The sequence below is a fragment of the Tamandua tetradactyla genome, chromosome 2, assembly GCF_023851605.1.
Source record: "Tamandua tetradactyla isolate mTamTet1 chromosome 2, mTamTet1.pri, whole genome shotgun sequence".
Taxonomy (NCBI): domain Eukaryota; kingdom Metazoa; phylum Chordata; class Mammalia; order Pilosa; family Myrmecophagidae; genus Tamandua; species Tamandua tetradactyla.
Genome location: NC_135328.1, coordinates 46,575,000 through 46,599,863, shown reverse-complemented (window position 1 = coordinate 46,599,863; position 24,864 = coordinate 46,575,000). Strand labels below are relative to the sequence as shown.

The following is a 24,864-nucleotide window of genomic DNA, read 5'->3' as shown; positions in this document are numbered from 1 at the left end:
CTCTCCCTGCCTCTGTGTCTGTGTGTTTCTGTGGATGCCTGCATGTCTCTATGTGATCTGTGGCTCTGTCTCCAGTGTCCATCTGTCAGCCCAGCTTCTGTGGGGAGAAAAGCATCCTCTGTTTGCTTTCCTGGGGAGGTGGGTCAGGAGCTATCATTCCCCATACGTTGGACTGGGAGCTGGCACTGTGGGGGGTGTGTGCAATGCAACCCAGTCAGCCCAAGGGCCCTCCAACTTAGGAAAGAGGGGAGTTGAGATGGAGGGATAAGGGGGAAAACTGGCTCAGAGTCCAGCCCCCATCTGCACCTGGCCCCCCAGCCCAGACTTGTGCTCACGCTGTCTTCCTCAGCATTGCCCAGCCGATTCCCTCCCTTCACTGCTCTCTGCAGAGGGGCTGCCTCTCCCGTTTCCCGTTTTCTGAGGGCCTGTTCCCTGTGGGGGGCTGTTCAGAGGCAAAAGGAGCCCCTGTCTCACCCCACACTCCCCACTACGCAAATGCTTTTGTGTTTCAGGGGCTTGACACTCCACACTCCCCACTACGCAAATGCTTTTGTGTTTCAGGGGCTTGGACCGGGTGGGGCAGTGGAGGACTCGCAACTCACCGGCTTGCACTCTCTGCCTTCCCTCCTTACCAAGATTTTTGCCCATAGAATCTATGAAAACCGCAGAACACCGTCTATAGGGAAGATCTTTTCTATTTTATATATGGAGAAACGGGTTCAGAGAGGTAAAGAGACCTGCCTGAACTTGCACAGCAAGTCGGCGGCAGTTTCCGCTTCTCCGCAGAGTGAGCGAAATGAGAGGTGGTCTGTGTGGGTTCGCCAGGCCTCGGCTCCCAGGACCAGAGCGCCAGCTGTGGCAGAAGCCGGAGGCTTCGGGACCGAGATCAGGCGGCTCACAAGGCGCAGGCTCCGAACCTGCTGGCCTGGGTCTTTCGGTTGTTTGCCCCACTGATGCTGTACAATTGCCTATTTTCCGGCGTCCTCCCTCTCTTCGACCCTGGGTCCCTGAGGGGGCACGGCGGAGTCTCGCCTTTCTCGCCTTCTTGAGACTTCTCTCGGGTCTCAATTTCTTCATCTGAAAAATGAGGGTGGCCTATGGACATTCTACAGAGCAATTGCGCGGTCGGGTCAGGACCCGGCATCCCTTTGTCCCTGAGATTGCGGGGAGCTCCTTTCCCGGTCCTCGGTCCGGCGGGATCGCAGAGCGGGGGTGGGGGGATGGTGGGAGAGGGTTTCTCCCACCTGGGGCGGGAGTGGGGGTGGGGGTGGAGGAGTGGGGGCGGGTAGCATTTTGCGCCCTCGGGGACGTAAGGTCCTCACCAGACCCCGGGGGGACTCGCAGAGTGGGATCACCATGATTTCTATTTCCCGCCGATGAAAATAAGGCTCGTGGAGGAGAAGGGGTTTGCTCCACGTCTCCCAATGCTTACTGAGTGCTTACTCCGTGCCAGACGCATGCTTTGCCAATACTACGTGGATTCGTCCGCACTAACAATTAAAAGAAGTATATTCATCATACCCATTGCAGAGGTGAGAAAACTGAGGACTAGAGAGGGGAGAAATTTGCTTAAGACTCAAGTAAGAAATATGGCAGGGCCACAATGAGAAACCTGATTTCTAGTCTTGAACCCGTGCCTTGGTCACGGCGCTCCCTTCTCTCGCCCTCACCCACATCCATGTTGTAAAACGACTGGTGCCCCAAGAGTGGCCCTCGCTACCACTAAGCTGTACTTGCAAACTGGGGCTCGCCTCCTCGCTCCGAAGGCCGGTGGCCCGAGGCTCCCCAGTGCGCTGCACCTGCCTGGATTCAGGGGCTCCCGGGTTCTGCTGTTTCTTGGCTATGCGCGGGCTTCGGGGAGCCGGGCTGGGAATGGGGTGGCGGAGAGGGTGAGAAAGCGAGTCCGGCTGGGGGAGGGGGGTGGTGGGCGAGGGCGCGAGCCGGGAACTTGGTGGGGAGGACGCGGGCCAGGCCTCCGCCCCCGGATACCGCACGCGCGGATATAGAGGGCCCAGCCCCGGACCCCAGCGCGGCGGATTCGCGCAGCGTGCAACGGCGGCGGAAGGGCCCGGGTCCCAGGTGCGCCTCGCAGCGGCCCAGGAGGCGGCGGGGGACGGGGAGGCGGGGGAGGGGGCGTCGAGGCCCAGCGCCGCCAGCCCAGCGCCCCCGCCTCCCCGCCCCCGGCCCAAGCGGCCGTCATCACCGGCGGGCGGCGCTGCGCCCGGGTGCGGCTCACCGCTGGCGGCGGCGAAGCGGCCTGGGGGTGCGGGTCTCCGCGCGGGCGGGACGCGGGGTGCTGCTGCTTGTAGCCACCGCCAGGTGGGCGCCGGGCGGGACGCGACCGCCGTCGCGCCCTATCTCGAGTCTGGGGCCAGGGCTCTGCGTGCTTCCCTCCCTGGGACTTCGACTCTCCGCCCGAGGTCGCTGCTCCACCTCGGGCTCGGCCTCCTGGAGCCCGCGGGGTCTCCGCCCGAGGTCTCTGCGCCCCGCGCCCTGCCTACGGCTCCCCGGCCGGCGGCGCGGGCTTCTCTGCACCCTCTTCACCGTCTCTCCGCCCGACGTCTCGCTCTCGGGGGCACTGGCTACGCCTCGCGTTTGGCCGTCGCTGCCGCGGGCTTTGTCTCGCCCAGCTCGGGGGCCCCAGCTGCTCCACGCTTTCGGGATCTCTGTCCCGGGCACCGTCGTTTTCAGTCTCTCTCGGCCCGGGCCCCTGTCCTGGTCGGACTCTGCAGGGCCCCGCCTGGGAGCTTGGGAGCCCCGGGTCCGGCTTGTATTTCTGTGCGTCTCCCCGTCCCCGACCCTCCCGCTGGTCGCCTCCGTCTCTGCAGGTTTTCTCTCAGTGTCTCTGTCACTTTCTCTCTGTCTCGGTCTCTCCCAGGTTTTTCTCGTCTTTCGGTGTCACGGTCTGGCTCTTGTCCTTCCCTGTGTCTTTGATTCATTGCGTCTTTCTCCTTTAGGTTTTCTCTTTGGGGCTGTGTCTTAGTGTCTCTGATCCAAGTGTCTGGCTGTCTCTCTCGTTCTCTCTCTCTCTGTCCCCCGCTCCCCCCACCCCCACCCCGCGCCTCTCCCTCGCCCCATTTTTCTCTGCCTCTCGGTGTCTCTGACTCGATTATCATTATGTCTCTGTCTCTCTCAGGTTTTCGTTGTCTCTGTCTTCCCGGGGATTCGCTCTCCGTTGAGCAGCATCGGTCAGTGTCTCTGCTCTCGTTCCTGCCCACCTCTCTGTCTCTCCCAGACTGTCTCTGTGCGGTCCCCAGGCCACACGGCCCGACACCCGTAGCCCCACTCCGCCCAGGTTCATCGGCATGTACTCCGCGACCAAGCCCATCGCGTTTTCACAGAATCGGGGTTTTGTTCTCAGACAAACGAATCTGGATCAAAGCGTATCGAATCCGAGCGTCCCGGGCGGGTCGCGGTGGGGGCAGCGCGGGAGCAGCGGGCGCGGCCTCCGGGGCAGCCTCGGGCCTGGGCGAAGACGGGGGTTGGGGGGCGCTGAGCGGAAGTGGGGACCAGATCTTTAAAACACGGGAATCGGGGCTGCATCAGACACATCCTAATGGTGTGAGGGGGGGGCTGCTTCAGGGCGCTCTAACGGGTGCCCCACACAGGCGGCCTTGGCCAGGGTGAAACAGCTCGGGCCGGTGAGGAGGGCGCCCCGGGGAGCGGGGGTGCGAGGCGGGCCGAACGCGGTCTGCGGCGCTGTCAGATGCTGCCAGGCCCGCGGTGACCCGTCCTCCCTCCTCAGGCGGACGCCGCGGGCATGGACTATTCGTACGACGAGGACCTGGACGAACTGTGCCCCGTGTGTGGGGACAAGGTATCCGGCTACCACTACGGGCTGCTCACGTGTGAGAGCTGCAAGGTGAGCGCGTGAGCCGGCACGGCGCGCGGGAACCGCGTGGAGGGCCCTGCACCGAGGGGCAGAGAGTTGCGTCCGGGAGCGGGGAGGAGGGGGAGACTGGCCGGCTCCTCCTGCGCTGACTCCCCTCTTCTCCAGGGCTTCTTCAAGCGCACGGTGCAGAACAACAAACACTACACGTGCACCGAAAGCCAGAGCTGCAAGATCGACAAGACGCAGCGCAAGCGCTGTCCCTTCTGCCGCTTCCAGAAGTGCCTGACGGTGGGGATGCGTCTGGAAGGTGCGCGTGCGGCGGGAACCCGACCCCTGGCCTCCGACTCGGGGGAGGGCGCTTGGGAGGAGAGCAGAGGACACTACTGGCCTTCTCGAAGTTTCTGGGGCCAGATGATTGGCCCCTCACATGTTGTCACGGGCTCCTGTGAGAGAGCCGGGGGTGGGGGGTGGGGGGTGATAATTGGCCCTGGGTGCCTCAGGGCCCTGGTGGCAGGGGATACATCCAGGACCAGCCTCGTTGGGTTGGACAAATATCTGGAAGTGGATCCTAGGGAGATGACCCTCTTCCCAGCCCCTGAGGTGCGTGACCCAGCTCTGCCCAACACCAGTGAGGGTGGAAACATCAATGCCTTTACCCAACTTCAAATCCCACTTACAGGCTGGGTGACCCTGGGCAAGTTCCTTAACCTCTCTGAGCTGCAGATCTCCCACCTGAAAAAACAGACTTAATAATAGCTCCTTCCTTCTTGAGTTAGTGTGAATATTTAGAGAATGTGTGAAACACCCTTAGTACAGTATCTGGCACACAGTAAATGTTCAACAGGTTAACATTGTGTTCTTTGTGTTATTATCATTACTTATGTTGTTATTATCTGTCCACTCTCTCTGTCCAGCCCTCACTCATTCAGCCCACCCATTTGTCCATCCATCCATCCATCTACCATCCATCTATCCATCTATCCTTCCAAAGGTTTCACTCAGTTCATTCACTCAGCGGGTGCGATTCCTTCTCACGGTGTTCTCAGCTACCCCCTGAGAGGGCTGGGAAATGAAGAACAATTCCCCCAAGAGGACCCAGATCCGTTCTTCCCTCCCCACACTCATCCTCCTAGCTGTCAGTTCAGAGAGGAGGAAGGTATTTCAGCAAGAAAGATATGAGCTTTTTGAGGGGGACAGTCATGTGCTTCCACCCAGCAGGCAGCAAGTTTTTGAACTGGCTCCAAGTGGCTTCTAGACCTGCAGGTACATGTTGGCACTTAGAGGGACTCTTGATGTGAGGGGGTTATCCTCTGCTGTCCCAGAGTCCACATCCTCATCTCCATGTCCTGAGGAGCCAGGAGAACTGGTTGGTGTGGGCGGTAGAAAACCCTGGAGCAGCCAGAGGGAGCAGAGCAGGATTGCCCATTGTGGAGGAGGGAAGATTGGCCAGGCCAGCCCCAGGCCATTGTCTCTTGCTGAGTGCCTGCCCTCTCCCTCTTTTCTCCTGGGAGCCCAGGGTGGGGCTCTGTCTAAGCAAGGGCTAGGGCCATGCTACAGCTGCAGAGATGCACCTGTTGGGTCTAGCCCATGACACATTCTTGCCAAGGCAAAAGAACATTTGGTCAGCACCTGGCTAGCCCTAGATTCAGCTTCAAACTTGATGCTGGTGAGGGAAGCCTGACTCGTTTTGCAACAGGGCTTCAACAGAGTCAGGCAGTCAGTTAACAAGAGCCAGACACAGACACATCTGTGAACAAGGCTGACCAGGACTCATTTATTTCTTCCCTCTTCTTGCCAAGCTCTGTGCTGGGCACCCGAAGCCAGAGCTGAACCCCTAGGAGCTCTCAGCCTAGGGCACACAGTTTCCACTTGATATGATAAGAGTGGGCAAAGAGAAGGACATCCAGAGGCAAAGACAGCAGATTCTGTCTGGGTGAATCTAGAAATACTTCATGGAGGTGGTGACGTCAAGGCTGGGTATTCAACAGGCACTGAAGAGGCATTTGAAGCAGAGGGGCTAGCAAAGGTGGAGTGGAGGAAGAAATTCCAAGCAGAGGAGCAGAAAGGTGAATGAGGTGGGGTGGAAGGAATGCAGGGTCTCATCAGGTAGAACCAGGAAAGATGGGCAGGGCCTTGAATGCCAGGATAAGGAGAATGACTTCACCTGCCTGCAATGGGCGCTATGTAAAGGTATTGAGCAGGGGACTGATCTATGTCTAGGACAGGCCTGGGAGTGGGGCAGTGTGGAGGGTGGCTTGGAGGAGGGTGATCCTGACCTTCTGCCCCTGCCAACAGCCGTGCGTGCTGACCGCATGCGGGGAGGCCGGAACAAGTTTGGGCCCATGTACAAGCGGGACCGGGCCCTGAAGCAGCAGAAGAAGGCACAGATTCGAGCCAATGGCTTCAAGCTGGAGACAGGCCCCCCAATGGGGGTGCCCCCACCACCCCCTCCCCCGCCGGACTATATGCTGCCCCCTGGCCTACATGCATCTGAGCCCAAAGGCCTGGCTTCTGGCCCACCTGCAGGGCCTCTGGGCGACTTTGGGGCCCCGGCTCTGCCTATGGCAGTGCCCAGCACCCATGGGCCACTGGCCGGCTACCTCTACCCCACTTTTCCTGGCCGTGCCATCAAGTCTGAGTTCCCAGAGCCCTATGCCAGCCCCCCACAGCCTGGGCCACCCTATGGCTACCCTGAGCCCTTCTCTGGAGGGCCTGGTGTGCCCGAGCTCATCCTGCAGCTACTGCAGCTGGAGCCAGATGAGGACCAAGTGCGGGCACGCATTGTGGGCTGCCTGCAGGAGCCAGCCAAAGGGCGCCCCGACCAGCCTGCACCCTTCGGCCTCCTGTGCAGAATGGCTGACCAAACTTTCATATCCATCGTGGACTGGGCACGCAGGTGCATGGTCTTCAAAGAGCTGGAGGTGAGTCCGCTCCTGCCTGGCTGGCCGCTTGATCTGGGGTGTCCTCTCAGCTGTCCAAGCTTCAGCCCTGGTCACCCCTTGGAATGGGGCTGTCCTGCCTGACCGGTTTCAGGCGGCATCTGTGGACAAGAAGGCCACACACTGGGACATTGAGGAACATCTGGTCCATCACAGCCTTTCTTGTCCCTCTCTGTATCCTCTGGTTCCCCCACTGCCTCTCTGCTCACCATTACTCACCCCCTCCCTCTCCTCTATTTCTTGAGTCTTTCTCATAGCCTCTGAATCTTTTCTCTCTGCCTCCTTTTCTCTCCTTTGTCTCTCTCTCTGGTATGCAGTCTCTCTGCTTCACTGTTTCTCCAGCCCCTTCAGTCTCTGTTTCTCCCCCAATCTCCATCTCTGTGGGCATTTATTTCTTTCTTTGAGACCCTAGAATCCTGCAAAGGACTAGCTGAGTCCTTGGAAGACCCTCTCGCTGCCCCCATCAGATGTTGAGAAAGGCATCCAGATCATCTTGTCCCCCTACTCAGGGAGGCTGCCCGTCCCCACCAACCTCAAATGTCATAGATGAGAGTCTTAGTGTCTCAGAGTTTGGGGTCCCCATGGGTCTTTCTTCTTCCCAGCTAAGGTGAAGGAACAAATGATCCCTGTATGTCTAATGCATGGTGGTCGATCCTGTGTGTAAGTGTGTGTGTATCTCTGTGTGTGGTGGAGGGGAGCTAGTGGGGTGGCTAGATTGGGGTCACGGGGCCTGCCGCTGATCTTCCTGGGTGAGGCAGACTTTCCTTACTGCGGGGCCTTCCCTCCCCGAGGCTTGAGAAACCTGAGGCTAAAGTAAGCAGGAAAGCAGCAGGAGAAACTGAAGCCAGACTTAGGGAGGAACTTCCCAGTCATCCTGCCTAGTGATCGGAAGCACCCTAAAGCCTGTGAACTGCCACTGTTGGCTCCCTGTGATTAGGGCATTCTGTCAAGGCCCATCCTTCCCTGGCCTGAGCACAGGCACTCTTTGGCCCAGGCCTATCGGTGTTTGCCTTTCCCAGGCCAGCCCACCCTGGGCTGTTCTGGGGCTGGGTGTAAACAGTAGGGCCCATCGCCCTCCCTGCTGGGGCCACTGCAGCCTTGAGCAGTATTGTCATGCTGACGCCAGTTGGGCCTGAGCTTCCTCCAGGGGCATGTGGCCGGATGGGCTGGGGGCACTGCCTGCCCGGAATGGGCGGGGGTAGGTGGGTAAGGTGGGGCATGGGCACTGTGAGCCCTTGGGACACTTTAGGCCTGGGGGTGTCATGGGTCTGGAGATCTTTACTCTGGATGTCAAGAATTGGTGGCAATGGCTCCTACTGCTACTGTGGAGGGCCTGTCATGGCTGAGACATAGGGATGTGCCATATGTCTGTCATGGGCTGGGACTTCTCCAGCTCATCGCTGCCCCCTCTCCAGGAAGACCTCGTAGATGGGGCAAGAGGCAGGGCCTTGAACATTCCCATCTGTCCTCCACTCATGACTGGAGGCCCTTTTGGGGCATGAGAGTCCCAGGACCCTTGGTTGGTCACCATCTTCTCCTACAGACTTCCCGTGAGCCCCCTGTGCAGAAGGAGGAGGAGCAGAGCATTCCCGGCCTTCCAGAACCCTGGATCCAGGGGCAGGGCACTTCCTCTGGCCGCCTTCCTAGCCTCCCGGGGTTTTTCACGCAGGATGGGAAGGGCTTTTGTCCCAGCTTTGCTGAGTGTTTTTTCCTGCTTCTGGCTCCTCCATGGTCCAAACCTTCCTGCTTCCCCTTCCCAGAGCCTCTGAGTCAAGCCCAGGATTATGAACCATGGTCACCACCTTTCATGAAGAAGCCTTGCAGCTAAGTACCAGCCCAGCCATTAGAGAGACTTTTGTCCACCATGTGGAAGTTCTTTCCCACTGCTCCAATAGGCCCTGGGCTGGTGTCTGTTTGCAAAGCCAGAGGTGAGGAGGCAGAAAGTGGAGGGTGCTGAGTGACCCTGTTTTCCTTTGTGGCTGACCAGAGGCTCTACCTTTCCCCTGTTCCCCACCATTGCGAGGTCATCCCATTCATCCTTCCACCTCCAGGCAGGTCACATCCTAGCAGACAGAGAGGGGACTTTCTTGCTCTGAGAGTGCGGCAGGCCTTTTGCTGGGTACTGGGGGCATTGAAATGAATTAGATCCAGGAAGCCGTTAGGCTAGAGGAGGAGGGAGAGAAGAGTGTATATGGATTATGCCGTTACAGGGTGCTCTGACTCTGAGAACAAGGGAAAGGGGCCGAGGGAGTCCACCAGGAAGGCAAATGGCTGTCTTTGAGGAAGTCGGGGAAGGTTTCTTTGATGTGTGTCTTTATAGGAAGCAGACCGAGAAGGTTAAGGGCACGCCGGGCACTGGGTATAGCGTAGGCTCAGGCCCAGAAGCGTGAAAAGACATTAGCATGTTCAGGGAGCTCCTGGCAGCCCTGTGAGGCAGTGCTGGAGAGGTTAGCGGGCTCAGAAGACAGAGCCTGGACGGAGAGTGGGTCCTGTGGCAGTGGATGATGGACAGCTAACTAGAGCCCGTTGGGGCCCCGCGTTCCCCGGGGAGGATGAGGCTCCCACCACAGAACCTGAGATCTTCTCAGTCTCCTGTGATGCTGGTGGCATCTTGCTGCCCTGGGGACATCCTGAGGTTTTAGCTAAACAGTCAGGATTGCTGGGAGCCAGGATGTCTGTCCTCGAGCTCCAGGTGCCTCCTTGGGGTTTTCCTCCTCCATTCTCTTTCCCAGCTTAGCAGGCTCTCCCTTTATCTCTATTTTTCCACCTCACACAATCATAGCATGCTGGATCTGACAGTAGCTCCAAGGTTAATAACAAAGACCAGAACCAGAGAGACCTGGGTTCAAGTTCAAGCTCTGTCACTTCCTAGCTGTGTGACTTTGGGCAAGTGACTTTATTCCTCTGCGCCTCAGTTTCCTCATCTAAAAAATGGAAGGCATTTAAATAACACCTATCTTATGGGGTGGTAATAAGGGATCAGTGAGCTAGGACAGGTAGAGATCTTAGCACAAGGCCTGGCAGGAAGGGTTAAGTAAATAGTAGTATCAGTTCCTTACTCACTGCTCCTCTCTGCTACTATACAATTTAATCTGTACTGGCAAGTGGGAAAAAAGACATTATATCCACGCTCCTTTGAGCATACTCTAGTTCTATGAGATGGGGCCCACCATGTTCTGGGCTTCTAAAGCACCTTCTTACCTGCAAGGTAGCAGAAAATCACCTCTACACACTGCCCAGTGGATGCCCAGAGCCCAGGCAGGCAGCTTCCCTGGACAGTTCCTGGGAGGACTGTCTGGGAGGAGGGGCGATAGGAATTGGGGAGGAGGAGGTAAAGGGTCAAGAGTGCCTAATGTCCCATCTCCACGTCACTTCACTCTCAGCATCCAGCTCCGGGGCCCCAGTGCTCAACAGAATTAACTGCCCATATAGATGGGTACATTTAAGCGGCGGTAACTGTGTCAGTCTCAGGCTGACAAACGATGGCCCGCCGACCAGAGAGCGCCACGGCCAGCCCGTGGCTTGTCAGCCACTGAGAATTACAGAGCCCGCTGGCCTTCGGCTGCAGACTGATCAGACCCCAGGGGGCTCCTGAGGGAGGCTGCTGGAAGGGAGGTCAGCTCAGCACCCATAAATACCCCATCTCTGAGGCAAGCTGCAAAGTGTCAAGGCTCCAGGAAGATTTGTGGTGGATTGGCCGGAGGGGTGGGTGGCAGGGGGACCAAGCAGGCAGGCCAGGCCGGGACTGCAAACAGCCTTGTTCCCATGGTGGCAGGGAGGCCAGAGTGTAGAGGAGGAGCTTTTAGCTTCGAGAGAAACCTTTGGAAGGTGAAAACCAAACCTCTTTGGTTAAATGAGCCTCTTAGCCACCTGCTTTCTTTTGGAGCTGGCGGCTGCGGCCCTCTGGCTTTCTTTCAAATAAAAAGATAAGTGTGTATGGGTGGGTGGACGGTTTGGGGGTGTGTGTGTGCGTGTGCTCATCTGTGTCGGGGGGGTGCTTTGAAGTTTGGTGTCTTTATGTGTCCATCTGTCCATCCAGGGGAAGGAGCCTCTGTAAATTCTGGCAGGAAAGATTGCCCTTTACAACGGACGACATGTGTTCACACATTTTCTCCAGCCCATTTCTCAGAATAGGAAATTAAGGTAGAGGACACATGGCTGAGTTGGGAATCCCACACGGAGCTTTGGACACCAAACCCTTTACCCCCGCGCTGCATCTCTCTGCCCCTGCCAGCTCGGTAGCCCCACTGGGCAGGGCTGCCCCCACTCTTCTGGGGTCTGAGGTCTGGGTACAGAGACTGCTCCCAGGGCTGGGCCAGCCAGGTCACTGTGACCCCTGCGGCTTTCTGCCTGTAGCTTAGCCTGCTTATCTCCTAATTCTCCCCTTTATCTCTGCTCTTCTACCTCCCCACCCCCTTATTCCTTCAATCTGGGCACAAGGGTGTCTGCTCTGGGGCCCACAGTGGGTGGGGGGTGGAGTCCAGTCCCGCAGCCTCCCTCCCACTCTGGTTCAGTGAGTTTTTCTCACTGCCAGTGTCACCCCTCAGCTGGCACCTCCTGCCTGGGCTTACAGCAGCACCCAGGCCCCCAAGCTGGCTCAGCTCTCTGCACGTGACCTCAGGCAAGCCCCCTTACTTTATCCCTAAGGGCAGAAGCCAATGCCTGGTAAGGGAGGAGTGAGGAGTCCTGAGACCCGAGATGTTCTAGGGACTACACCTGCTTCCTTGGAAACTCCTTGGAAGCTGTGGGGACCAGCCCCACTCCCTGGACATGTCTTTGTGATTTGCCCCCACTCCGCTCTCTGTCTCTCCTGAGCCCTCTCATCCCAGCCAGATGCAGCTGAGCCTGGGGGTCCCCATGGTTGGGCTTCCTGTTCTGACGGTAACAGGGCTCCAGGAAGAACTTTCTGCTGGGGAGGGAGTGAGAGGTGTGGGCTCTTGACACTGGGATGAGATGAGGAAGGGGCAGGAAGTGGTGAGGGCTGGGAGAGGATGGGCTGGCAGGCCTCCAGGAAGCCTGCCTGTGTACCTGTCTGGCTGCTGACTTTTTTTCTTTGTACACTTTCCCTTTTCTCTCCCTCTGGCTGCCTGAGGACTGGTCCCAGGGAGCTCTCAGGAAAGGAGGGGAGGAAAGAGTCTTCTATCCCCGAGAAAAGAGAGCCATCCCTTAGACCTGCGGACAGTTTTCCTCAGGCCAGGGGCAGCCTGCCATGGGGCTCCCAGTTGGTGGGTGTTTGGTCTGTGCTGTCCATGCATGTTCAGGATTTGGTGTCCAGAGGGGGAGCGGCTAGTGGGGGCTTCCTGGAGAGACCATGTACTCCTGGATGGCAAGGTCTTCTTCTGTGGCTTAGTGGTTAAAAGCATGGAGCTGAAGCTCTGTGACCTTGGGCAAATTGCTTGACCTCTCTGTGCTCAGTTACCTCTCTCCATAGAATGAGGATAAGAACTGTCAGCCATAGAACCAAGAATGCTAGTGCTCATGGCTTGCATTTGCCACAGGGCATGGCTGAGGTAGGCACCTAGGAAATAACTGTTGGGTGGCCGGCTGGCTAAGGAGCCGTGGATGCTGAGAGGGACTAGAGTCCATACTGTGCCCTCCTTGGGTCACCTGTAGCACCCAGTGCAGTCCTGAACACTCACAGGAGCTCTGGGTTTGTTGCTGTGGGATGGCATGGATTGGGAATTCCAGCCGTAGCCTGGTCTGGCTTTGTCCCTGTGTGATCCAGGAAGACTCTCATCCTCTCTGGGTGGCTGATTCAAAAGAAGAGTTTGGACCAGGAAGTCTCTCGGGGCTCTGCGGCTCAGAATCTCGTGGTTCTGAGTTCCGCCCATCGTGGTCATGACCATTTGCTCTGGCTGCGCTGAACGACAGCCAGAGTTGAAGGCCACCTGAGCACCTCTGTCGGACCCCATTTTATTATTTTGCTAGATCCCTGCCACAGTTAGGTAAAGTTGACAGATGGGAGAACTGGGCCCAGAGACGTTAGGTGGCTTGCCCAGGTTGCATAGCCAGCTGGACCTCTGAACTAAGAGCTGGGAGGAGGAGGGGTCAGAAGAAGGTCCCAGCAGGACGCCGGCTGGACCCCGGACCCCTGCATGCCTCTCCCTTCCAGGTGGCTGACCAGATGACGCTGCTGCAGAACTGCTGGAGTGAGCTGCTGGTGTTCGACCACATCTACCGCCAGATCCAGCACGGCAAGGAGGGCAGCATCCTGCTGGTCACTGGACAGGAGGTGACTGACCATGCAGGGTCCCACCCTCTACCCCACTGTGCACTTCCGAACTCCAGGCCCAGAAGAGGTGCTGGGCCTCTCCAGTCCTAGCCCTGGGCCCCCAGTTATCAGCCCTTTCTCAGAGTTCATAGGTCATCCTCTGGTTCGACCTGTAGGGCTGAGCCCTGGAGACGCTGGGAAGACCCAGCCCTGGCTCTGGCCTCGAGAGGAGCCAGCCCCGGGGAGCCCTGGAGGGGCAGTCCCTACCTCTACCATAGGCAGGGGAACAGGCTCAGGGCGGGGAGGTTCAGAACTACCAAGGCACCAGGTGCAGCTGGTATGTATATTGTATGGGGTGCTGGGGGTTGCATGGGGGTGGGGGGTTGAGGTGAGAGATGAGGCTGGAGGGATTTGTAGGGGCAGAGTCAGGGACGATCTCACAGGTCTTAAATCCTGGGGCACTGGGGAGCCATGGTAGAGTTTTAAGTGCAGGAGGGATATTAGCCAGATTATAGTTCTACTTGAGGAAGCATGCAGAAGGAGGCAAGATGGGAGGCAGGGAGGATGTGGGGACAGCCACCCATCCCTCAGAGGGTTGGGTGCCTGGGCAGGGCCATGTGCAAGGAGGAAATCCACCCAACTGGTGAAAGGAGGCATAGAGAAAAGAGTGGGAGAGAGGGAGGGAGGGTGTGGAGGGAGGGAGAGAGAGGAGACAGGAGGTCACTATGAGGGTCTAGCCTGGTGAAGGGAGCATCTTCCCAGGAGAGGACACGGTGGGGACCGGGCTTGCTGAGTACCAAGGGGTGGTGGGTAGGGACTGCAACTCTGCTCCCTATCCCCTTCCTCCACCCAGTCCCTCTGTCCTCATCCTTGGTCTCACCTTGGTGACTCAGGCTGTCCAGGGGCAGGGATGTTGTATGCTGGTCCCAAGAGTGTGACTTTGGGGCCACATGTGCACACAAACGAGGGGAATGTGTGGTGTGGGTGTATTTTGTATTGGCCTGTGTCAACATGTGGGTCGAAGTTTCTGTGGCTGTCAGAATGTCCCAGTGTGTGTGTGTACATTTATTGTGCAGATATGTCCACAGGGTGTGGACGTCTGTATCTCCCTGTCACCGTGTAACGTGAAAACCCACATGGATACGTGTGTCTGTCTGCCGCCCTGTGGATGTGTTTACTTGGGGGTGAGTCTGTGTGTCTGTCTGTGTTCACATGGGTGTGTGTCTGTTACTGTGAGAATGTAACATATAAGAGTGTGTGTGTCTCTGTGTCTGCACGGCATGGAGTGGGCACACGACCTTGGGAGTGTATGCATGCGTGTGGCCTTGAACTGAGGTGTAAACATGAAACTGTGCCCTGGTCGGCGGCCCACGTGTGTGTGGGGGCCTCGGTTGTCACGTGGACATATCCGTGTGTATCCAGGCAGACCCACCCGTCCCCTGCCGCCCCGTCCCTGCCCCCAGCACCACAGGGGACTCGCTGCAGGCAGCCTCACAAAAGCCATTTGTACCGCTGTGCCCAGCGCAGCTCTTGGTGTGTGAAGGACCCTTCAGTTCTCCCACGGCTGCCCACCTGCCTGGTGTCCGCTCCGCTGCTGTGGTGAGGAGGGGTGGACAGTAGGCAGGCCGTGGGTGTCCTCAGCAAGGCCCATGGGGGCTGCAGCTCCAGGCCAGGCGTTTGAGAGCTGGGAAGGGTGGGCCCTTCACACGGGTGGGCCTGGGAGGGTTTCTGGGGCCTGAGTAGCTGCCGCCCCACACCTGGCTTAGCCCCAGTGCTGGGCACAACCTCCCGGGCCTCCAGTCCATCTAACCCCCACCCTCTGACAGGCTCCCCCTGACCCATGCCCTTTTGCCTATGTCCTGACTGATTCCTCTTGCACTGTACCCTTTGACCTGGTCCCTACCCATGCCCCCTGACCTGTGCCCCCTGACCTACCCAGGTGGAGCTGACCACGGTGGCTGCCCAGGCAGGTTCCCTGCTGCATAGCCTGGTGTTGCGGGCACAGGAACTGGTACTGCAGTTGCATGCACTGCAGCTGGACCGCCAGGAGTTTGTCTGCCTCAAGTTCCTCATCCTCTTCAGCCTTGGTGAGTGAGGCATTGGCTGGGAGAGGTGGGCCTGGGACTGGGTGGCTGGGTGGCTGTGGCAGGACTTCCTCCAGATTGGTCCAGATGAGGCCATGCCCAGGGGCCTCAGGGAGGGCAACTGAGCCTTTCCCCTTAGTGCCTAAGGCTGTGAGGGACCTGGCCCAGGGTCTGGCTCTTAAAATAGGGGTTGCTCTCCCCTCTGGACCTCAGTTTCTCTGTTTGGACATGTAGAGGGCCAGGAGATGCTGAGGCTTGCCCTTTATGATGCAAGGACCCTTCTGAGAATCTAATAACTTCCTGGCTGAAAGCCCTAGAAAAGTGCCTCTGACACCTCCAGAAATTCTGGTGCGATTTCCGGGGTTTCTATCTGCTGGCTGCCACCTCGAGGCCTCTGTCGTTTATAGTTTTCTGCTCTGGGGGAAAAATTCTGACTCCGAGCTCTTTGGGGCCCAGGGCCCTTTGCCCATTCATCCATCCATTCGTTAGTCCATTCATCCCCCATCCGCCCACCCACCCACTCCTCCCTCCCTCCCTCCCTCCCTCCATCCATCCCACAGACATTTATTGAGAAACTTGCACTGTGCAAGGCCCTAGGGATACAGCGATGAACAAAAAAGACACCAAAATCCCTGACCTGGTTGATCTTGACCATCTCCTGGGGAGAGAAACATAAACATAATTATTTAAAATATAAACAAGTAGTAAAATAAATGTTTAGTAAATTATATAGGCTAGAAGATGGTGATAAGTGCTGAAGGGGAAATTTAGCAGAGAAGGGGCAGGCAGGGGGCGAGCCCAATCTACCAGCTCACCCTACTCCCCAAATATCTGGCGCCTCCCTCCCGTTGCCCTCTGCCCTCTTGACTTCAGCTCAGCCCAGCCCAGCCCATGCTGCTCCAGTCTCTAACTTCCCTCTGGGCTCTCGCCAGTCCAGCCCTCTCTGTCTTCTAGCACCCACCCAACCATCTCCAGTGCCTGCCCTGTGCTCAGTGGTGCTGCAAACACAGAGGTGTTCCTTGCTTTCAGGTAGCTCCCAGTTGGGGATACGCCTCTAGTCAGTCCCCTGTGGGCAGGGCTGGGATAGAGGAATCCAGAATGGCGAGTAAGGGCTCTGCCGGGAAGGCTTTTGGAAGAGGGGTATCTGATCGGGGTCTTGGAGGATGAGTAGGAGTTTACAGGTAGATAAATCTTTTAGCAGAGATATAGATGGACTGGAAGGTTGGAACAGTGGGGCCTCTACCTGGTGATAAATCCAGGACCCCTCTTTCCATGGGTGTAAGGAGAGCAAGCAAGGCTGATCCCATTCCTCCTCTTTGTGTCCAGGCAAGTTGCCGTGTTCAGAGCTATGAATGCCTGGCCTCATCTTTTTTTTTTTTTTTTACATTTTTTTATTAATTAAAAAAAATTAACTAACACAACATTTAGAAATCATTCCATTCTACATATGCAATCAGTAATTCTTAATATCATCACATAGATGTATGATCATCATTTCTTAGTACATATGCATCGATTTAGAAAAAGAAATAGCAAGACAACAGAAAAAGAAATAAAATGATAATATAGAGAAAAAATAAAAATAAAAAATACAAAAATATATAAGAAAAAAAAACTATAGCTCAGATGCAGCTTCATTCAGTGTTTTAACATAATTACATTACAGTTAGGTAGTATTGTGCTGTCCGTTTTTTTTTTTTTTTTTAGAAATCATTCCATTCTACATATGCACTCAGTAATTCTTAACATCATCACATAGATGCACGATCATCGTTTCTTAGTACATTTGCATCGGTTTGGAAGAACTAGCAATACAACCGAAAAAGATATAGAATGTTAATATAGAGAAAAAAAATAAAAGTAATAATAGTAAGAACAAAACAAAACAAAACAAAACAAAAACCTATAGCTCGGATGCAGCTTCATTCAGTGTTTTAACATGATTACTTTACAATTAGGTATTATTGTGCTGTCCATTTTTGAGTTTTTGTATCTAGTCCTGCTGCACAGTCTGTATCCCTTCAGCTCCAATTACCCATTATCTTACCCTGTTTCTAACTCCTGCTGGACTCTGTTACCAATGACATATTCCAAGTTTATTCTCGAATGTCGATTCACATCATTGGGACCATACAGTATTTGACTTTTAGTTTTTGGCTAGACTCACTCAGCATAATGTTCTCTAGGTCCATCCATGCCTGGCCTCATCTTTAGGCCGAGGCATTAACCTTCACCCCACTTCCAGACAAGGCAGCTGAGGTCTGAGAGGCTGGGGAGTGACCACTGTGCTTGGCTGGAGGAGGCTGGAAGGGCAGAATGGGGAAGTGAGAGTGTGTGCATTTGTGCCTGTGAGGCAGGGTATGCAGTGCTTTAGGAGTAGGGACCAGGGACAGATCACCTGAGTTCTAAATCTGGTCTCTATCTCTGGCTGTGTGCCCTTCAGTAAGTCACTTCCCTCTCTGAGTCTCTATTCCCCCATTTGTAAATGACTATGATAATAATCCTTAACTCACAGACTTGCTACAAGAATTTAATGAGTAAATTCTCCAAAGCGCTTAGTGTTTGTCCTGATCCCTCATAGCTGTGTGTTGGTATTGTTTTATCATAATCGTCATGACTAAGTTAATTAGCAAATGAACAAGTTAATGAATGCAGAGAATGAATGAGTGAATCCTAGCCCTGTGTCTCCATGATGCACCAGCTCAGAGTCCTTGCCCTCTGTGGGTCTAGGATGTGACTTATCTTTGGGGAAGGGCTAAGGTGAGTGGGGTAGCCCTCAGCCCAGCCAGCCAGAAATGTCAGTCAGTGAGGTTGAGGCTGCTAGGGGAGGAAGAAGAGGCCCTGAGACTTGAATCTGCCTGAGCTTATAGGAGAACAGTAAGAGAGAAGAACTGGTGGGCCACAAAGGCTTTTGGCTGGCAGGTTCCAGGTTGGGAGAGAAGCCTGAGCAGTCCAGTATAGTCAGGATTGGACCAGAGAGGAGAAATTAACTCTACATGGGTATCAGGGAAGGCTTCTTGGAGGAGGGGACTTCTGAAATAGACCTTGCAATATGAGTAGGAGTTTTCTAGGTGAAACAATGAAAGCAGTAGTAAGGGCGTGCCAGACCGAAGGAACAGTTTGTGTAAAGGTATGGGGAATCCTGAAAGTTCTGTGGGGCTGTAGGGGGCAGGGAAGGGCTGGAAGGGAGGTTGGTGAGGTGGGCAGGGGCTGGGTTATAAACCCAGGCCAAGTACATTGAGCCCAAAAGAAGGATTTATTTTAAATCCTGCCAAAAGAAGGATTTTAAGCAGAGAGTTACATGATTAAATTTGCATTTTAGGAAGGTCCCTCCAACTGTAGCATGGGAAAAGGATGTCAGGAAGGCAGTCCAGAGCTCTGCACGGGGCTAGGCCGGGGCTGGGTTGCAGTGTACAATAAGACTGAGCTGTAGAAAAAGATATGTCCAGAGTCTGGGAGGGTCTCACCCAGACCACCAGAACTGGGGAACCCTGAGGGAAACTGGACCTGGGAGAGGGGCCACCACTTGCCTGTAAACTTGCAGCTGGCAAGCTGGGCTGCACCCTCGGGCAGCGCCTCCAAGGGGTGGGCAGCCTGAACTCCTGTGGTGCCTGCCCCCCCCCCCCCACGCACCCCCATGCCCCCCCTCACTTAGCGCCTCCTTCTCGCCTGCCTCCGCATAAGGGTGCCATTTGGTGTCTAAATAGCCGTCTCTGGCGACAGCGGAGGCAGGTAAGGAGGTTTAATTAAAATTAGTGCCTCTCTCCTGGCAATCACCGTGTTTATGAAGATGGGCCCGGCTGGCATTGTTCCGCCGAGGACTTAATCGAAGCTTAATGGATTGACCTAACATTCGATTTCCTGACTTCCATTGAGGCGTCGGCAGCAGCATTCCCTTAAGCGTTTGCAATTTACCCACTGCTCCGCGCCAACAAAAGGCGGCCTGAATAGCAGCCCCACTCGAGGGGCCATTGTGCGCGGGGGCGCCTGCCTGAGTCACCGCTATTGGGACAACATTCTTTATGCCTTGCTGGAATGAAAGGATTATTCAAATTTTCAATTAAACCGTGAAAAGGGGGCTTTTCTGAGAACCTAGGGGCCCCCCAGCTCCGCAGAGCTAAACGGGCTGCTCTCTGAGGCGGGGGTGCCATCTCCCAGCCCCCTCCCACTTCAAGGATTGCTGGGAACCGCACAGGCTTGTCTCAAACACTCCCATCTCCAACCGGAGGGCTACTCAGGGCCCAGAGCCCCGCACGTGGCTGCCTTCTAGTTCTCCGCTGCCCTGGGAGGTAGAGATGAACTTTCCCCCATTTTGCAGGTGACTAGAAACTGAGGCTCAGAGAGGAAAAGTGACTTGCCCAAAGTCACCCCAGCTGGTGCTTGAGCTGAGGTTTGAACCCCGGACACACTAAGGGGTGGGGTGGGTGTCTCTAGGTCTGTTTGATGCCACGTCTGGGTCTAAAGGAGGAAGGCATGGTGTTGCATGTTCCTCATTATCCCACTAGATCCTCACAAAACCCCTTAGATAGGGCACTGAGGCTTGGAGAAGGGCAGCGGCTTGTTCAAAGTCTCAAGGTGAGGGAGGGCCACGGTGGCTCAGTGGCAGAGTTCTCACCTGCCATGCTGGAGACCAGGTTCTATTCCCGGTGCCAGCCCATGTTAAAAAAATAAAAATAAAAATAAAAAGTCTCCAGGTGAACAGGAAATTGAGGCTGGAACCCAGAACAGGTTTCTCTCTGGGAGGAACTTGGAACCCAGGGGATGGAGGCCTTGGGAAGGGACACCTGGACTGGGAGGAGCATAACATTATTATGTCCAGGCCCCCAGGAACAGGCGTCCAAGCTCAACCCAGTTGCCCTGGTGGGGCCACCAGCCCCTGCTTGCCCACAGGGAGAGTTCTGGGTTTTGTCGTTGGAAAGACCTGGGTTTGAATCCAGGCTCTGACATCTCTGGTATGTCCTTGACTCGCTCTGAGCCTGGGAGTTCCCCTTCCTTGCCTCTCTGGATGTCCGTGAGGATTAGATAAGCTGGGTGCAAGGTGTCTGGTGGGTACCCAGGTAAACGGTTGTGTACCACAGCAGCTGGGGCTCATGTCACAACTGTGCTCTCCTCTCCCAGCCCTGCGTGACGTCATGGAGACAGTGGGGGGTCTCCAGCCTGCAGGGAGTGAAGGGGCCCATTTGCTGCTAGGAGAGGGGGACCTGTCCCTGAAACCTGTCCTTGTTCTGCACCCAGCCTCCTGCACTCTGCCCTGTTGTCCTGGCATCATGCTGCTGAGGACAGTGAATCCTGGTAAAGCCAAGGCCCTGGCCTTCCCCAAGCTTCTCCTACCCCTGCCCCTGTTCCAGCATCCCAGCCAGTCCCCTCCACCCTCCACTCCACCCAATACCCTCTGCGATTTCCTCTGGGTCCCTTAGCAGCTGTGTAGCCTTGAGCTGGTCCCTACCACTCTCTGGGCCCCCAGCCTCCTATTGTGAATGTTGAGAGAATTGCCCAGTCCTAGAGAGGGTAGGGGGTGAAAGGTAGTAGGATGGCAGATAGGATGGGATGGGGATGGAGGATGGTTGGGATAAGGATGGGTCCAGTGGGCACCCCTTCTTCCCAGGAGGCAAACTAGGTGGGAGGACTTCCCTTGGCCTATGAGTGCACCTGGAGCAGCCCCAGGGTGGGGAGCAGGGCTCCTGTGTACAGTCGGGCAGGCTGGTCGCTGCACAAGCGCACTGAGACAGGAGGCCAGCAGAGGCTGAAATCTAGCCTGCCTGCCCTCCGCCCAGCTGTGCCTCTGTAGATGAGGGGACTTCCTTCCTGGTTGGCACAGAGGTACCTTTGGGCTAACGGTAATCTTGGGAAAGTGAGGAAGAAAGTGACCTTGGCTCTTACTGAAGAGAAGGCGAGGGGGCGGGAAAGTGGGGGTGGAGGCTCAAGCTGATCTTGCCATAAGCCCCAGGCCTAGCTCGGGTTTCCCTAAATCCAACTTTGGACAACACGGGCCTCCGCGGGCGCACTGGGGGCGGCTGGGGATCAGGGTTGCCAGGAGCGCTGGGCCCTCCTGGCGCAGTGGGTGTTAGGAGGGATTAGAAGGACCAAGGGCTGCACATGCTGGGCTCCAACTGCCCCGCAGCAGCAGGGCTGAGGGGGACGGGGGCGGAGGGGACAGAGTTGGAGGATCACAGCCCCAGCAGGGCTGGCCGAGGAGTTGGGGGGTGAACAATTCACGTGTTCAATCGCTGACCTCGGGCCAACAGGTAGAGCACCAGCTGGAGATACTGCCCAGGAGCGAAAAGAGGCTGGCGGGCTGTGATGACAACTTGGGAGACACGAAACAGACCCTCCCTGCCACCTGAGTGCCCCCATCCCCACCCCCTCCCCGCCCCTCTCATAGACAAGACAGGCGTTCTGAGTCAGGGAAGAGCCTCAGATGCACAGCCCCTGCTTCCAAATGGGACGGTGGGATTCGAACCCAGATCTGTCTCACCTCAAAGTGAGACATATTTCTGTCTCTTCACTGGGCATCGGGTGCAGGGGATGCATTGTCACACTCTGTCCATGGCGTGAATGATCACTGGTCTACACAGAGCCCAATGCCCACTTTGCAACCATTCCCTCACCTTGAACTTGAGCCTTTTTGTTTGTCGATGTTCTTATATAAAGTGTATTGCTGCGTAGGGATATTTAAAATTTCTGTAAATAGCCTTGCCTTATAGATCTTTTGCTACCTTCCTTTTTTATTTTTATTTTTTCTACTTGGCCCCATGCTTTTAAACATCCTTCTATTTGCTCTGTGTCATGTCTACGCCATTATTTCTGTCCAGTACCCAGGAGTCCCTGGGGCGCAGCCAGACGCAGGAGCAGGGCTGCTGTGCGCAGGCGGGCGTTGTTCACTGCTCACCCCCACACCCACCCCCTCATTACTGCTGCCGTGAACATCTTCATCCCTGTCTCCCCACGCCCCCATGAGATAATTTCCTTGGGGTGCTGGCACCTCTTTATTGGTCATTGGATAGACAAATGGGGACACTGGTCCACATGCCTTGCAATGGTGAGGTGGGATCCTTCTATTCACCACCCACCTCTGGTTACGATAGTGACGTGGCTGATGGCGCTGGTGGGGGGACAGGACCGGGGCAGGGTGGTGTCGCTGGGGCTGGTGGCATCAGTGATGATGGTGACAGGATGGTTTCGACCATGGGGGTGGGGATGGTGTCAGTAACAGCCATGCCAAGAGGAGGAATGTTTTAGTTTGCCAAAGCTGCTGAAATGCAAAATGCCAGAAATGGATTGGCTTTTATAAAGGGAATCTATTAAGTTACCAGTTTACAGTTCTAAGGCCATAAAGATTTCCAAACTAAGGCAGCCAGAGACAGATACCTTAACTCCAAAGAAAGGGCTGGATGGTGTCCACGTGTCCACTGTCACATGGGAAGGCACGTGGCTGGTGTCTGCTGATCAGTTCTTAACCTCTCTGGGGGCAAAACCCTGGGTTCTGGCTTGCTTAGCATCTCATAGAAAGGCACATGGCGATGTCTCCTGGTTCCTGTCTAGCCTCTGTCGGCTCTTTCAGCATTTCCAAATATCTGTGTTTCCCTCTCTGTGAACTCTTTTTAAGGACTCCAGTAAACCAATCAAGACCCACCTTGAATGGGTGAAGTCTCACCTCCATCTAATCAAAAGGTCACCCCCACAATCAGATGCAACGCATCTCCATGGGAACAATATAATCAAAGATTCCACCCTACAATATTGGGTCAGGAGTGGAGGAATCTGGCCTTTCTAGGGTCCATAACAATTTCCAACCAGCACAAGGAATAGTAATGATCACTGACATTTCAAGCCTTATTATGTGCCAGACCCTGTTCTCCTAAGCACTTTCCACGAATCTGCTCTTGGAATCCTCATGAGAAGTGGGTACTGTTCTCACCCTCATTTTCCAGTCAAGGAAACAGAGAGGTTAAGTAACACGCCCAGGGCTGCACCTGGTGGGGTTGGCAGTGGTGCCGGTGACTGAGATGATGACCGTGGTTGGGTGGTTGGTGGTCGTGCTTGTGACAGCCTTGGGGGTGTTGGCGACACCAACTGCGGTGCCGGCGACGGGCTGGTGACAGAGCTCCTCCCTCTGCAGATGGGAAGTTCCTGAATAACCACAGCCTGGTGAAGGATGCTCAGGAGAAGGCCAACGCTGCCCTGCTCGATTACACCCTGTGCCACTACCCGCACTGCGGGGACAAGTTCCAGCAGCTGCTGCTGTGCCTGGTGGAGGTGCGGGCCCTGAGCATGCAAGCCAAGGAATACTTGTACCACAAGCACCTGGGCAACGAGATGCCCCGCAACAACCTGCTCATCGAGATGCTGCAAGCCAAGCAGACTTGAGCCTGGGCCGGGCGGGGGCAGGGACGGGGGCCAGGAGGCGGGCCAGAGCTGCCACTATGGCCTCCCCGGATGGTTTATTTTATTACAGCTGCCCAGGAGCCCCACCCTGGGGGCCCCTGCCCCTGAGCGCTCTGAAACTGTGTGTTTGCGAAGGTGGGTGAAGGTGGGTAAAGACTGATGGGGCCTGGCTTAGCCGTTGTCACTCGCCTGCCACTGAGAGTCCCCCCAGGAGGGCAGCTCCCTCCCCTTACCCCCAGCTGTCTGTTCTGGAGTCTGGAGCTCAGGTCCGGGGAGGAGGTTTGGGATTCCCTGGTGGGCCTCAGGGTCCCTTGGGTCAGAGGTCGTCCCATCTTCCTCTCCTGGAAGCAGAGGCAGGGAGAGCTTGAGCAGGCACCAGCTGGGGAAGGCAGGATCTCCACAGGACCCTTCACAGACACCAAGAGGGAAGCCTTCTGTTTTATAAATGAGGGATAGCTGAGCATCAGGGACTGCTGGGCCCTAGAGGACACTGGGAGACTGGTTAAGACCAAAAGACCCTCTTCCTGGCCCCTCCAACCCTTCTGACTTCTGCAGGGGAGAACTTGGACACATTATCTGAAAAGAATTTTGGTCTCATCATCTTTCCACCCGTCTTCCCCAAGAAGAGAAGTTTGGCACAATCAATCGCCTAGCCCCACCCGCCGTTGTCCAGCCCTGGCTAATATTTCTCTGCCAGGCTGTAGACAGGAGGTTTTCTGTTTTGTTTCGATTTGAATCTCACAGACACTCCTTGAAAGGCTGTGTGGTGCGGGGCTGTGGAGAGATTTGAGGATTGAGGCTGGGATTTGGGGGTCAGCCCCGAGCATGACCCGTAACTTCTGCCCAAGCACTCCCATGCCAAGTGCCCTGGGGGGGGGTGCCCCCACCTCAATCCAGAGAACAGCTGTTGATGGCCCTCCCTGTGCTGCCCACTAGACAAACAGCAGGATGCTGTATGGGGACCCCAATTCTCTGTGGGTGGGAACGTGGTGAATTTGGGGAGGGGGTAGGGGTCACTAGGTCAGGGAGCCTCTCACCGGCCCGTGTTCTGTGAGCTCCCTGCTGCAAATCCTTGAAGCTGTGCCTCAGTTCCCTGGCCTCCTGCCCTATGTCCTGAAAGACAGTCTCCTGGGCCCGGCACAAGGGAGAGGTCTCGGCTGTCAGGCTGGGCGTCCACTGTCTGTCTTGCTTCCATGTTGCCACAGCAGCTTGCGCTGAACCTCCTCAGTTGGGGGAAACTGGGCATCCCATCCTTTCTGCCTTCTACCACCCTGTCTCAGTGACCCACTCCTGTCCCCCGAAACATGTGTCCCCACCAATGCCAGAGACCCACATCCCTGGAACAAAAAGTGCCCTTAAGAATCTCCCTGCCCCCGCAGCCCTGGAATAAATTTTGCAATTAGTTTCCAGCTA

At 56.0% G+C, this 24,864-nt stretch overlaps 1 protein-coding gene across 13 annotated transcripts in view; it reads left to right on the top strand.

Moving 5' to 3' along the window:
- The window catches only part of NR5A1 (nuclear receptor subfamily 5 group A member 1), a 30,864-nt gene extending 6,000 nt beyond the window's left edge, over positions 1 to 24,864 (top strand). For 8 of the 13 annotated variants that reach the window (XM_077144536.1, XM_077144519.1, XM_077144526.1 and 5 more), the window contains 7 exons: positions 3,746 to 3,862; positions 3,998 to 4,139; positions 5,821 to 5,898; positions 6,128 to 6,753; positions 12,884 to 13,003; positions 14,922 to 15,069; positions 23,186 to 24,864. In XM_077144536.1, coding sequence (XP_077000651.1) covers positions 3,761 to 3,862; positions 3,998 to 4,139; positions 5,821 to 5,898; positions 6,128 to 6,753; positions 12,884 to 13,003; positions 14,922 to 15,069; positions 23,186 to 23,433 — 1,464 coding nt within the window. In that variant the 5' untranslated portion in view covers positions 3,746 to 3,760 and the 3' untranslated portion in view covers positions 23,434 to 24,864. Of the gene's footprint in view, positions 1 to 2,020; positions 2,080 to 2,236; positions 2,320 to 3,130; positions 3,189 to 3,745; positions 3,863 to 3,997; positions 4,140 to 5,820; positions 5,899 to 6,127; positions 6,754 to 12,883; positions 13,004 to 14,921; positions 15,070 to 23,185 lie in introns of those variants that run through there. The other 5 variants (XM_077144477.1, XM_077144556.1, XM_077144541.1 and 2 more) reach the window with 5 other exon arrangements.